Genomic DNA, 16,016 nt, shown 5'->3' with positions numbered 1-16,016 from the left:
TTATATGACTGCTGAGCCATGCACGCTGAAGGCATTGACCACGGTGATAATATGACTGCTGAGCCGTGCACGCTGAAGCCATTAACCACGGTGATTATATGACTGCAGAGCCATGCACGCTGAAGGCATTAACCAAGGTGATTATATGACTGCAGAGCCATGCACGCTGAAGGCATTAACCACGGTGATTATATGACTGCAGAGTCATGCACGCTGAAGGCATTAACCACGATGATTATATGACTGCAGAGCCATGCACGCTGAAGGCATTAACCACGGTGATTATATGACTGCAGAGCCATGCACGCTGAAGGCATTAACCACTCCCACGGTGATAATATGACTGCAGAGCCATACAGGCTGAAGGCATTAACCACGGTGATAATATGACTGCAGAGCCATGCACGCCGAAGGCATTAACCACTCCCACGGTGATAATATGACTGCAGAGCCATGCACGCTGAAGGCATTAACCACGGTGATAATATCACTGCTGAGCCATGCACCCTGAAGGTATTAACCACGGTGATAGTATGACTGCAGAGCCATGCACGCTGAAGGCATTTACCACGGTGATTATATGACTGCTGAGCCTTGCACGCCGATGGCATTAGCCACGGTGAATATATGACTGCTGAGCCATGCACGCTGAAGGCATTAACCACGGTGATTATATGACTGTTAAGCCATGCACGTTGAAGGCACTAACCACGGTGATTAATGACTGTTGAACCATGCACGCTGAAGGCATTAACAACGGTGGTAATGACTGCTAGCCCTTATATGCCGAAGTCATTAACGGCAGGTGAAGATTTAACATAGAATTGTGTGTATTAAAGATGCACATTTACTCCCAAATATGATTTAACAAAAAATAATGATGTTGTTTTAATATACCAAAATGGATGTGAATTAATATTCAAAACGATGGTTCTTATGAAGGATACCGCGTTTAATTTGAAAGAAAGTTGAAGAAAACACGCTATTTCTAACTCATGAGACGATTTTAGAACACAGTAAATCTTTTAGAATTCACCAATCATATTATATTTTTGCGTTTTCAGCACGGTTACAATTCTGTAATCAGTAATTAATATTTTGTATAAATGCCTTATTTAGTAAGTAGTTAAGTGTTTATCACTTAAAATTCATGTTTGTTATACACTTTAAGGCATTCATGAGCAATTTTGAATTACTTTACTAAAGCTGCTCAGCAAATAGAGCACTTTCTGTCCCATTTTAAAGAAAGAATTACCGGTATGTCGATGGTTCAGAAGTTTGTCAATAGTGTTATTAACGTCATCGTTGATATCTTTGAAATCGTTAAGTACTGCGCTGGGCGTTGAATTGATACACATGTGATCTACAGTATTTCTAACAAAATTAAAGCTGCACTCTCACAGATTGACCATTTTAACAACTTTTTTTATTATTTGTCTTGGAAAGAGCAATTTTTTGCGTCAATATCTGCAAACCATTTATAAAAGATTGCTGACAAAAAATCAGGTCGCAGATTTTCATATTTCCGTTCGAAAATTAATATTTTATGGCCTGGTTTAAGAAAAATGCATAAAACATCAATTTTTGAACTTAAATATATAAATCTGCGATCTAATTTTTTGTCAGCAGTCTTATTTAACTTGTTTCCATGAATTTACGCAAAAAATGTCTCGTTCTAAGACAAAAAAAAAAAAAAAATGTCAAAACGTTCAATCTAGACAAAAAAAAAAAAAATGTCAAAACGTTCAATCTGTGAGAGTGCAGCCTTAAAGCTGTTTCAACTGTACTTGTATAATGCAAATACATGAGCGCATCATACTATTTTACCTTCTAACAACGTTTAACAGGCTTCTGGCCAATAGGGACTTATTTGAATTATTATAATGTTGTTTTATCATTGGCACAAGTATTGTGTTCGTATTTAGTTTAAACATATTTATTTCAAATTTAAATATACACGTTATCTAACAGCAATACAAAAAATAAGGATAATTGTGTTCGTATATCACCAGAAAAAGAATGATGTCTGACATATAGGGATTTGAAAAAGACCAATTAAAGCTGCACTCTCACAGATTGACCGTTTTGATAAAAAAACAATTATCTTAAATAATGCCAATTTTTGCGTAAATATCTGGAAACAAGTGATATATGTGTACAGACAAGATCATTGCAGTTTTTCATATTTACGTTCGAAAATTGAGTTGTTATGGCTAAAAGCGTTACTAACGCTGAAAGAAAAACGTTGTGTTTTTTTGGATCAGTTCTATTGTGAGTCATCGTATGTGACTAAATTGCAGGCATTGATGCCAATATCAGCTGATTTTGACACAAAAACAAATTAAAGTTCAAACTGTCAATCTGTGAGAGAGCAGCTTTAATAACCGGTATTACAAAGGTCGAGTACGTTGACCTTTTACATGTATATCAATCGATAATAATATGCTGATATCATAATTTAGTAGTTATACATCGCTTGTGTAATATATGTTATTCTTATTAGATTATGAAGCTGCGACTTTCTATTTTTTTTAATCTTAATCATGACGCATTCAATGAACAGTTCATTAGTAAAAAAAAAATTGCAAAGATTTTTCAACTGTTGTTTATTCAAAAACAAACTTAAACAATTAACAAAGTAACAGATACAACATTATTACTACTGTAATTTAAATAAATGCGTACATGAATTTTTCATAATATGGTATGATATATAAATATCCTCAATACATACTATAAATGGTACCCAAATACTAGAAGAAGAAAACTATATGATATGTGAGTTTTATTCTGGAATGACATTTATCGGGTCCTGAATGAACTGTTAAAATACATATATACATACAGACATTTTTCAACATGAGGCACACTTTTGCACTAGCGGATCCTTGGGGGATCATCCAAGTTTATTTTTTATGTCAATATCGAAGAGAAAAAGTAATTAAATACGCTCTAATTGCACCATAACGGTCCAGGAATTGTTAAAATTTCTTTGGGTCCCAAATTCTTGCTAACATTTTAAACTATTTAAATTCTTTGGTTCTGAAGGAGGGGCGCATATCAAAATGTTGTGCCCCTAAGTTATGCCCCCTCTTACATCATTTCCTGGTACGCCCCTGCATTTTTACCACTCCCAAATTGTACAAGATGACTATTTCCAAAACCAATCAAACTCCGTCACAAATAAGCTTTCAATGAATAAAAGAAACCAAACCCCAATTTCTCAGAACTTCTTAAGTCTTTTATAACAGGATTAAACTAAGCTCACTATTTTTTCTTTTCAATTATTTGCAAACTATTTACTTCTTTGAGAGTTTTTATTCTTTAGAAAGGAATTATTTTCATTGTAATCACAATTAAACATTTTTCATGTATCAACATCCAATTTAAGTATGTATTTTGGTTGATTGAAATAAGCTACTTAAACCTGTTAAGCTATGGAAGTTTCGAGAAAATGGGGCCAGGGGTGGTATTTAATATGCAACTTAAGTTAATCTTCGAGTCATATATCATTGACTCCATTTACTCTATTGGTCAGTTATTTATAACAAGTAATCCGATTAGCTACATCGTTCTTTGATCTAATTAAGACCAATATTGAATTTCAGCCCAGACTTCTATTATACTTATTGGTTGCGAAAACAAAATGCATAACCAGCCTATTGTCAAGAAAAGATAGTTTCCTGGATGAAAGTGTGTTTTATGGGGTAACATAAACGGCAACGGTCAACCACCCCTACGCGACGGGGTCGAAGAATTAGAAAGGGGAACCAGTCTATTTTCCTGGCAGGATTGGAGCGGAGCAATCACACGCGGCCCCGCCCATCTGTATAGAGCAGAGATAGTCGCACATAGAGAGAGTGGTGGTGTGAGAAAGCTGGACTGGTACGGCGCTTGTGTGGTTGTGCCCTGAAATTAAAAATATTCTCCTTAAACCAGTCCATTTTCTAATAAAAAGGCTTTACCCAACTCTTAGCTGGTATTAGTACCAATCATATTAAACTTATTTGCGTCTGTTCCATTGTCGCTGAAAAGTTGAAGAACATCTGGTTATTACAAGACTTTCAATTATCGTTTTCACGACGTTCCCTGTGGGCCAAAAGAAAAACCGAACACATTTGTGCATGAGTTACTTTTAATCCAGCCAAACTCAGTGTATATATATACCACGTGATAAATGGCGCCATAAAAGCTACGTCCGAAGACAACATTTTGATTCAAATAAAGACTTAAAACAAAGATAACTTTTTCTTTTCCCTTACCTTTGCCCTAACAAAGCGCAGTATATGCCGCTTAAAGAGCCCCGCCTTCGTTTTATTACCGGAGTTTGATTAGGTGATAAGATTCCTCAAATTTTTCGAAAACCAGTTTCCAAAATAATGTTTCGACAGTTCTCCATCAGGCGGCGGTTTAGTGATTATAGGTTAGTCGAAGTATTTGAAGGAACCAAACTCTCAATCAAAGCCTGGTAAAAGACCGTAGTCGGGGCTGTGTAAGCGGCGCTATGTTTTATTTAAAATGGTGAAGAAATTATAGTTATCTTTGTTTAAAGTCTTCTTTCAAACAGAATATTGCCTTCCAATGTAGCATTTATGACGCAATTAATCACGTGGTATACACGCACTGAAACTCATCTCACCTCAACTTGACTTATATCATCTCAACCCAGCTTAACTTAAAACTAAGAACCCTACTTACGGTGCGAATGTGGGTCACATCCACAATGTGAGGCCAGGCTCTCGTCATGCTCGTGCGGGCTCGCGCAAACAAGGTCACAGTTCACGGGTTTTGGACCCGCGGGGCTGCATGTGACGTCATCAATGACGAAACAATCAGCAAGCACGTGATGGCAAGAAGCTTCATTGTCTAAAAATAAAACTGTTTTTTAAAAATAAAAACGAATCTTGAGTTCCATTATGCAAAACTTTGGCGACAACATCGGGGTCCATTTCAGTGAACACCTTGGTAGCCAACTATTAGCTTACTATAAATGTTTAAGCTTTAAAAGTGTAATTTTTCAAGTCATATTTTGTAAAGAAAAACGTATTGTTAAACATGAAGCTAAATAATTAATATGATGATTGCACTAATTTAAGGCAATACGAATGAAATTGTATCTTTATATCTGAAATCCAAAACAAAAATTAGTATTTTTTTATATTAGATTAAGATAGTCCAAAAACAATAGAAAGTAGTTATGCTATATACATGTATATGTACCTTAAAGTGTATCCTTGGTCAAAAATATTTAAATTTCTTTAAAATTGAACGAAGTAAGTCAATTAGATAATTTCAACGTTTTAATCAGTGTACGAATGTCATATTGTCACTCCTTTTACAATCTTAGCACTTTCACATCTGACTTGAAATCGTGTCCAAAACCCCGCCACTTTCGACATTGGCATTGTTTTATCTCTGGCTTAGACCTCTTATTGACGTCAGAGGAAGAACGGAAACTGTGTCAGTGTCCATTGCAACCTAAAATAGAAATCTGGGTTTCGAAAAGATCACAGACTATAGGCCGTTCGTGGATAAATGTGTTTAAAGCTACACGCTCACAGATTGACCGTTTCGACAACTTTAAAAAAATTGTCTTGGATTTAGCCAATTCTGCGTAAATATCTGAATACCAGTTAAATAAAATCAGATCACAGTTATACATAATTACGGTCGAAAAATGATGTTTTATGGCTAAAAGCGTTACTAACGTATTAAGAAAAAAGAGTTCACCGGCTCAAAACATTAATTTTCGAACGGAAATATGATACACTGCGGTCTGATGTTTTGTGTTTTGTCGGCAGTCTAACATCACTGGTAAACAGATATTTACGCAAAAATGGCTCAATCCTGAACAAAAAATAAAAACGTTGTCAAATCGATCAATCTGAGAGAGTGCAGCTTAAAGGTTTAGGTTCCAGACGTTTTCCTTTTTTTAATCTTCTATCTCCTAATGCTCGTTTATGGTTATTTGCAAAATTCTTTTAAGTACTAGTAAGTTGCAATCATTTCAGAATTATCAATTCGTAATTAATATCTATGCGTATTCATTTATATTTCAAAACGTATCAGACTTCAGAAACGAACAATATTTTCATACTGGCGTTGTGTCTAGTCGATTATCAAAATCATTCTGCTTTCCTGTGGAATTGCATGCGATTCTTAAGCAATGGCATACACATATCAAAGAAAATGAGCATGCTTAGTACTGGTCACGCAAATATTTTCATCCAATGTTCATGCGCGACGTCGTTATTTACTCTACTTTATAACACAACGCGTAAGCACGACATTGCGTTCCTCTGGTGGTGTGTAACCTAAATCCCATTGCACGTCATTGAATGCCTCAGGTGGTCTGTAGCCTTCTCTCCGGTACGTAATTGCTATGTTTGTTAACCAATAAAGATATATGGTATTAATCGTGTACGTCAATCTCATTCTACAGTGTAATTTAAGTTACAAAACTAGTGCGCTTGGCTTGCACTCGACGATCTCTCCAGTCGTTATCGAAAAAAAATATTGGTTTCAAGTGACTCGCTCATGGTTTGTAAAATGCATTTTCTTTTTAATTACGAAATAAAGTGTGGCAGATTATAAGGAGAGTTGAAACAAATATACCAAAAGCTGGAACCCTTCAGCCGTCTTTGAAGACCACAGTTTTCATTAGCGTTTATAACGGTTAATTACGGCTGTGGTGTTGCGTGATTGGTTGATCAGTGTATCCTTAACAGGTCAACATAACCACCACTTTTGTCCTGGTGGCCGTGTGGACTGGCCGGGTGTTTTCTATTTTTTTCTTGACGCTACCGGCGTGGGTTCGAACCCCACTTAAACCAAAACACTTCTTTATGCCATAACTGTACTTTTTCTGCTATTTCGATATCATAGAGTAAAATAATGATAAAATAAGTGTTTTCAGATGCATTAACTGAAAAGCTAACTTTATGTCCAAAAACATGAGCAAGTCACCTTAAGAATAGGTGAGCGATGCAGGACCTTAATCGTACTCTTGGGTGGTATTTTTTATACACTAACACATAAGTAAGAACTAAAAATGAATAAAAAATTGCCAACTCACAAACTTCTTAAAGCTGTACTCTCACAGATGGAACGTTTTGACAACTCTTTTATTTTTTGTCTTGGAACGTACCATTTTTGCGAAAATCCATGGAAACCAGTTAAATAAGACTGCTGACAAAAAATTAGATCGCAGATTTTTATATTTCAGTTCAAAAATTGATCTTTTATGCATTTTTCTTAAACCGTTAGTAACGGTTTAGGCCATAAAACATTAATTTTCAAACGGAAATATGAAAATCTACGATCTGATATTTTGTCAGCAATCTTATATTATTGGTTTGCAGATATTTACGCATAAGTTTGCTCTTTCCAAGACAAAAAATCAAAAAGTTGTAATATTGGTAAATCTGTGAGAGTGCGGCTTTAAACTGTAATATCATCAGTTTTTGGACAGTGCTAAAGGACTCAATCAAATTGCCAAGTTTTGTCAATGTTCATGCATTTCTGATCATGTTAAATAGGAGATGATTTTAATTTTTGTTTCCAAGAGTACCATTAAGGCCCTAAATCGCTCAGCTATCTTCAAACCATCGTGTCGAAACAGGGAAGTCTTTCCTTTATAGCCAATCTTTTAACATATGATTCTCGTGCCCTAAATCTGCAATACATGCAGGCGCGTAGCTGCCTTTACCCGAGTACGCGTCTGAATATACATGATTCTGACAAAAAAAAAAAATGAAAAAAAGCCGAAGTTGAAGTATGCGTACTTGACTACATGATCCTAAACCTATCGATTTTTCCAGTACTAAATAAAGCACCTCATAACGCCCAGAATGCACCATGGTTTACAAATATTTGCCCCAGACCCCTGTAGCACAATAATGAATCCACATGAAAAGAGGGCTAGCTACGCCCCTGACATGTATTCACTTTTTATCGTTTTAAGGTGAGTAGGACCATGCCCCCAGCCAACTTGCGTCATAAATGTCCCTATACGCTATTTATGTTCCCAATTTAAGTACTATTTTCAGTCGATTTGTCCCTATAAGAATCTAGAGGTCTCAACATGATAAGACATTGCTGTGTTACTGCGCTTGTGGTGTTGACGATATGTTTGCACGAAAACTCAGGGTTTTTTCTCGACTGCGCGTCCGTTTGCTCGGCCCTCGTCGGAAATGACACCACAACAGAAATCTACTCTGGCACGTGCGCATGTGGTTTTCCATACGACAGTGAGTTGGAAATATTGTTATTTTGTTATCATTTACTCCGTCATAATGAAGGCCTAAATTTGAAACTTATTTTCAATTCTGCAGTCATATTTCATTTATAAATGCAGAGATGATAATATATCTTCCTGAAACCAGGAGTATAATACAGCCTACGTTTCAACCAATGCAAATGCAGATAGGCAATCATTCTATGGTAAATTATTAAGAATTTCAACTTTTGCGGAAGCGTGCGTATGTGTGTGTGCGCGCGTGCGTGCGTGTATGTGCTTGTGCATGTTTGAGGAACAAATTAAAAATATAACAATACACATTGAGCAGGACAAATGGCTTTGAAACATTTTAACAAGGGTCTAAGCCCGTAAATCCCACTTGAGCCCTGAATTTCTGATATATTAAACTAAAATTGGAAAGGGGTTTTCGGTTCAGTAAATGACGAGACCACTACCCGAGGTATTGGAATTATTCACTGCCCCACTATGCGAGGTATTGGAATTATACAATACACCCACTACTCGTGGTATTGGAATAATACAATGCACCGACTACCCGAGGTATTGGAATTATATACTGCACCCACTACCCGAGGTATTGGAATAATATATTGCATCCACTACCCGAGGTATTGGAATTACACACTGCACACACTACCCGATGAATTGGATATACACACTGCACACACTACCCGAGGTATTGGAATTATACACTGCACACATTACCCGAGGTATTGGAATTATACACTGCACACACTACCTGAGGTATTGGAATTATACACTGCACACACTACCCGAAGTATTGGATATACACACTGCACACACTACCCAAGGTATTGGAATTATACACTGCACACACTACCTAAGGTATTGGAATTATACACTGCACACACTACCCGAGGTATTGGAATTATACACTGCACACATTACCCGAGGTATTGGAATTATACACTGCACACACTACCCGAGGTATTGGAATTATACACTACACACACTACCTGAGGTATTGGAATTATACACTGCACACATTACCCGAGGTATTAGAATTATACACTGCACACACTACCCGAGGTATTGGAATTATACACTGCACACACTACCTGAGGTATTGGAATTATACACTGCACACATTACCCGAGGTATTAGAATTATACACTGCACACACTACCCGAGGTATTGGAATTATACACTGCACACACTAACGGAGGTATTGGAATTATACACTGCACACACTACCTGAGGTATTGGAATTTTACACACTGCACACACTACCCGAGGTATTGGAATTACACACTGCACACACTACCCGAGGTATTGGAATTACACACTGCACACACTACGTGAGGTATTGGAATTATACACTGCACACACTACCCGAGGTATTGGAATTATACACTGCGCATACTTCCCGAGGTATTGAAATTATACACTGCACACATTACCCGAGGTATTGAAATTATACACTGCACACACTACCTGAGGTTTTGGAATTATACACTGCACAAATTACCCGAGTTATTGGAATTACACACTGCACCCACTACCCGAAGTATTGAACTTACTTACTGCACCCACTACCCGAGGTACTGGAATTATACACTGCACCCACTACCCGAAGTATTGGAATTACACACTGCACACACTAACCGAGGTATTGAAATTATACACTGCGCCCACTACCCAAAGTATTGGAATTACACACTGCACCCACTACCCGAGGTATTGGAATTACACACTGCACCCACTACCCGAAGTATTGGAATTATACACTGCCCCCACTATGCGAGGTATTCGAATTACACACTGCACCCACTACCCGAAGTATTGGCATTACACACTGCACCCACTACCCGAAGTATTGGAATTACACACTGCACCCACTACCCGAGGTATTGGAATTACACACTGCACCCACTACCCGAGGTATTGGAATTACACACTGCATCCGCTACTAATGTTACTAAAATTATACACGAGAGCCCATTGCGAGTAATGTATACAACCACGAGGGGTGTGGATGTAGTACCTGTTTTGTAACATATTGTAAGGATAGCATCCAATAAGAAGCATGCGTTCAAGTAAATATTTGTTTAATTAATATGCACAGTAGGGGTGGATCTTGAATTTGACGTGGGATGGGGCATTTCTTAGGGGCGTAACCTTTTGACTTGCGCCTCTCCCTCCGAACCGAGATTTATTTGGTTATTTTTTTCAATATTGAAATAAAAAGTAAGTTTGGACGTTATTTTTATTTTATTTATTTTTTTATTATTTTTTTCTTTTATTTCTTTTTATCACATGCTTACCTTGGTTTTCCGTGTAATATACCCATTACGAATATTTTTATCTTACACATGTGTAAGATAACCTATCAGACATTTCTATTGGTCAGACTAATCACACGTAACCTAGATATCGCTCCGCATTGTTTGTAAACAAAATGGTTTAAATGCCAACAAATACTTACCGTAATAATGAAGCTGTAAGACTTCCGGGAGAGAAATGGCTAACGGATCATAGTGCCAGAAAGCATCTTGTACAAAAACTTTCTGATAACAATGTTCCGCCAACCAGATAATGCAGATTACTAGTCACAGAAATATCCAGTCAGTCAACAAATACAGCCACAATAGTGACAAACACCACAAGAACATTTCAAACATCTCCATCTTGACCAACACAAGCAATATGCAATCAATGCCATTTGCTTGCCGATTTTATTAGCTGTCGGTTACCGAAAACAAAAATACGAATTCCGCAGCACAGACATCTCATGACACATCCCATGGCGGCTAGAACATCATGTTCTCTGGAAATGAACTTTTTCAACATAGATAGATAGATTTATTCGTGCATATATATGTCATTGTAACAAACCAAATATCTCATAAAGTTATAACACAGACTGATTAACAAAGTATAAGTGATGATATCTATACTAAAGCATAACATCATTAGAATGCTTTGGATACATACGTGCGTTAACAAAGATTTAATTCAATGTGACAAATATATAACACAGGATAACCCATTAAAGTTATTCAACTTATTTCCAATGGGGTCCTTAAAACATCAACATCCATGCAGTACAGAGTAAGGCTTCGCCGTTATCATCTGCATGTTGTGAAACACCATGTACACCAAGAAAACGCTACAAAATCATCGTAGAAAGCGAAAGCGAATAACTTTTAAATCCGTGCACACAGTAAAACTTGACAGACCGATGTAGGTCACATAAACCGCGTAAATGCATGTACTCCGAGTGTGACGTCACCAAATTGTGTACTTATTGGGTTGTTTTGGTTAAAATCGTTCGTTATTCCTGTTGTTGGATATTTTACTACACATTTTTATATTTCTGACTTGTTAAGCGCTTTATCAATTTTTAAAACTTGATAACTGCTAGTTACTTTTGTCATTTTAATTTGGAACTATTTATATGGCGCATCGTTGACATTCTACTCTGAGTACTTTGGCTGTCAAACAATCGGTTCAGAAAGTGGAACTTAATTGGTAATAAAAACACTGTTGTAAGCATGTGATAAAACAGATCTGACACTCGTTGTCATTTAATTCAAGAATTTTATTAAACTCGTCCATGAAAGTTGTTATGTTTCATGAACTCGTTTAATAAAATCTTGTATTAAATGACAACTCGTGTCAGATCCTAAATATTTATATTTCTTTATTTCTTTTACTTTTTTATAAAAAGGGTTCTGGGCTGCTTATGCATGGTTATGCCCCGCCTACTTGGTAAATGGTGACTACATAGTCTTTAAACTGCAGGCTCACAGATCAGTACCTAAACCACCTTTATATTTCTTTATTTCTTTTACTTTTTTATAAAAAGGGTTCTGGGCTGCTTATGCATGGTTATGCCCCGCCTACTTGGTAAATGGTGACTACATAGTCTTTAAACTGCAGGCTCACAGATCAGTACCTAAACCACCTTTCCCATTAAATAGAGAATATGTCTGAATGAATAAAGCACTGGTAAACACAACTTCAATCCGGAATATCTTTATTAATCACTTCTTAGTTAAAAAGATATACAGGTAATAGGCATCACTTCTTAGTTTTATAGATATACGGGTAATAGGCAGCATTTCTTGGTTTTATAGATATACGGGTAATAGGCATCACTTCTTGGTTTTATAGACACACGGGTAATAGGCATCACTTCTTAGTTTTATAGACATACAGGTAATAGGCATCACTTCTTAGTTTTACAGACATACGGGTAATAGGCATCACTTCTTAGTTTTATAGATATACGGGTAATAGGCATCACTTCTTGGTTTTATAGACTTACGGGTAATAGGCATCACTTCTTGGTTTTATAGACACACGGGTAATAGGCATCACTTCTTAGTTTTATAGATATACGGGTAATAGGCAGCACTTCTTGGTTTTATAGACACACGGGTAATAGGCATCACTTCTTAGTTTTATAAACATACGGGTATTAGGCATCACTTCTTAGTTTTACAGACATACGGGTAATAGGCATCACTTCTTAGTTTTATAGACATATACGGGTAATAGGCATCACTTCTTAGTTTTATAGATATACGGGTAATAGGCATCACTTCTTAGTTTTATAGACATACGGGTAATAGGCATCACTATTTGTGTTACATATTGCAGTACACCAAAAAATAACCAAAACCGAGACTCTCCACCTCAACAAGACCGACACCACCTCTCCACCGACGACATTATCAACAACAACAACAATAACAACATCAACAACAACAACGCAGTCTATGTGCGACTACTTGTGCTCGATCCAGGAGGGCGGGGCTGCGTGTGATTGCAGCAAGTCCATTGTTCCGGGCAGGTGAACTCGATGAAGCTTCTGGCTCAAAATAAAATAAATTAGAACTTTTTTCAAGCTTTTATTTATTTTTGTTTTCGATTCATTGTTTTCACTTATGTAATGTTATAATAGCGCGATACTAAAATAAACAAGAATGCCGCAAAGAGAACGCCAACCTTTATTTGTTAGTCTATAAGGGGCAAAACCAAGGCTATGGCAATAAATCGACTTCTGTTTGTGAAGGTAATATGTTAAATATGTAGGGCGCACAACGGCGATATGTCGCCCATAGGAATCACGTTTCTACTGCAAAGGTCATGGTCACAATCAAACGTTTTAATCATTATGGAAGGCTGCTTATATGCAAGTTAGAGTATAGGTGATCGTGTCCTGACTGTTGCTTTGTCAAGCGAGGGTGGGTGCAAAACATGTCACAGAACATCAGCCCAAGAGGGTGATATGCCTTGAAGGTCAAGGTCACATTTAGAGGTCAATTATAAAGAATGCTGCATAAATGCACAAACAATATAGATGGTCGTGTCAAGGCTGTAACGTTGTCGAGCAAGAGGGGATTTTGAAACAAAATATCACAGATGTTGGAGACATTAAGGCTACCTGTCTGGTACACGTCCCGGGTCCCGACCTCATAGTCTATTGCTTATCACACTCAAGGTCACCACTCATGGAGTCTGGTGCATGGCCCATCTCCCAACCCCGTAGTTTATCGCTCCCCCACACTCAAGGTCACCACTCATGGGGTCTGGTGCATTGCCCATCTCCCGACCCCGTAGTTTATCGCTCCCCCACACTCAAGGTCACCACTCATGGGGTCTGGTGCATGGCCCATCTCCCGAACCCTTAGTTTATCGCTCCCCTAACCTCAAGGTCACCAATCATGGGGTCTGGTGCAAGTCCAAGGTCTCGAACCCTTAGTTTATCGCCCCCCCCCCCACACTCAAGATCACCACTTATCGGTCTGGTGCGAGTCCCAGGTCCCCACCCCTGGTGCAACCCTGACCCGTAGTTTATCGCCCCCCCCCCCAACACTTAAGGTCACCACTCATGGGTCTGGATTCAATCCAGAGCATGTATGTATGGGTTATAGGTAACAAACATATAGTTCACTCGGAACGTGTTGTGTTTGTGTTAGCTGAAAACGTTGCACGTTCAACATCTGAGGGCAGAAAATGCTGTAAGCAGATTAGTTGCATGAACTATTTTAATATGTGCCAATGACAGTAGTTCATATCTAAATTATTTACATACTAGTTAACAGCACACATTCAAAGAGAATCATATGTTTTAAAGGGACTCATGGAGTGATTATGTCAATAAACCGATCATGCTCCAACGAAACGCTGAAGCTCAAAAATAAGAAAGTAGTCAAAGGTTACAATCAATGTCATCAAAGCACAACATTGATATTTGTTATCAAAACTGTACACAAGGTCCAAAGTTCATTGTTGTAGCTCCAGCAATAAAAAGTAGGTCAAGAGGTCACAAACAAGGTCATTAAAGTACAAAATAAATATTTGTTGACAAAACAGTACACATGGTCCATAATTTCATTGCTGTAGCGTCAAAAGTAAGAAAGGTCAAAAGGTCACAGTCAATGTCATCCGAGGACCGCAATGATGCTCATTTGCAAAACCGTACACATGGTCCAAATTTCATTGCTGTAGCGTCAAAAGTAAGTCAAAAGGTCACAGTCAAGGTCATCGAAGAACAACATAAATATTTTATTTCAAAACTGTACACATGGTCCAAATTTCATTGCTGTAGCTTTGAAAATAAAAAAAGAAGGTCAAAAGGGGTGAGGCCAGCTTTCGGCCCAGGGTAATAATTTCAACTGTCTTGGTAGAGGGTCATCATGATGCTCCACAACAAATATCAAAGGCAAGAGCCTTGTGGTTTGAAACAAGAAAAGTTTGAAAGTTTTTCTGATATAAGTCTCTAGGAAACTTGTGACCCCCGGGGATGGGCCAGTTTTGACCCAATGAGCATACTTTGAACCATCTTGGTAGAGAACCACTAAATGATGCCTTATTCAAAATAGCAAGGGTCTGGGCCTAGCGGTTTCAGATAAAAAGATTTTCAAACATGTCCCTATATAAGTAAACCAAACCTGTGAACCCCGGGGCATGGCCAGTAATGACCCCAGGAGGTAATTTGAACAGAATTCACAAGCAATTGTGTTCAGATGGATAAACGAATGACAGACACTTCTTGTCTTTGGCCAATAGAGCTAAAAATCAACCAACCTCAACTGTAATTTTGATCTCTTTTTAACAAGGGCAAGGGAGAGTACAACAAAAAACCAACTGCACAACCAAAAAAACAAGTTGTCTCTCTTTAATTCTAGACTTAGCTAAAAATCATTTACTTTCAAGGGCCATAATCTAGTCATGCATGGGTTTTCGAAAGGAACCGAGCTCTAATGGATATCTAACTACTGTACGAGTTTTATCAAAATACAATAAAAACTGAAGACTGTATCTTGTTCACAAGCAATATTTTACAGAAGCGCTGACGCACGGACGCACATACAACATACACATTGCCATCACATAATATAACAACATCACATTATCATTTATTTAAAACACTGAACAGAGTTTAAACCAATTAAAGAAACTTCCCAGCGCTTTAATTAATTTAACAAGCGGGATCAGGAGCACATCTTTCTCTGCAACTCTTATTTTTTTATGTTTCCAGGTAAGCAATGCAATATACATAAGATATTTCTCTTATGATTTTGGCTCATAGAACACCTTTGTTTGGTTTTAAATGTGGTATTTGAGGAGAAAACCATAAATGATGTTATCTCGCCGCACAATCATCTTTAATAAGTTTGATTTTATATTTGTTTCAAATACTGTGTTAAACCATGCATTGATATTCTCATTGCTATATATGTGCTCATGCAACTAAATATCATTAAATTAAAGTGAAAGCAAA

General features: G+C 37.4%; 1 protein-coding gene and 1 long non-coding RNA gene across 2 annotated transcripts; one reads left to right on the top strand and one right to left on the bottom strand.

Annotated features, from left to right (window-relative positions):
- Window positions 1-2,669: 2,669 nt before the first annotated feature.
- Window positions 2,670-5,408, bottom strand: LOC128235359 (uncharacterized). Its single transcript, XR_008261199.1, has 3 exons — window positions 5,221-5,408; window positions 4,699-4,866; window positions 2,670-3,909 (listed from the first exon to the last, which is right to left on the bottom strand). It is a non-coding gene; the product is annotated as an uncharacterized LOC128235359 (long non-coding RNA).
- A 2,675-nt stretch (window positions 5,409-8,083) lies between these two features.
- Window positions 8,084-13,096, top strand: LOC128235865 (uncharacterized). The gene is made up of 2 exons (XM_052950654.1): window positions 8,084-8,249; window positions 12,887-13,096. The coding sequence occupies exons 1-2, from the start codon at window positions 8,084-8,086 to the stop codon at window positions 13,081-13,083; spliced, it is 363 nt and encodes a 120-aa protein (XP_052806614.1). The 3' UTR covers window positions 13,084-13,096.
- The last annotated feature ends 2,920 nt before the right edge of the window (window positions 13,097-16,016 follow it).

This window comes from Mya arenaria, chromosome 5 (assembly GCF_026914265.1).
Source record: "Mya arenaria isolate MELC-2E11 chromosome 5, ASM2691426v1".
Lineage (NCBI taxonomy): Eukaryota > Metazoa > Mollusca > Bivalvia > Myida > Myidae > Mya > Mya arenaria.
Note: the sequence above shows the minus strand (reverse complement) of the source record. Positions and strands in the feature narration are given on the sequence as shown.

What these genes read in the sequence shown, in the direction of transcription:
- LOC128235865 (XM_052950654.1), top strand. Translation starts at nt 8,084, where the DNA reads ATGATAAGACATTGCTGTGTTACTGCGCTTGTGGTGTTGACGATATGT. An exon ending in ATGTGGTTTTCCATACGACA is followed by an intron (nt 8,250 to 12,886) that starts GTGAGTTGGAAA and finishes TACATATTGCAG; the next exon opens with TACACCAAAAAATAACCAAA.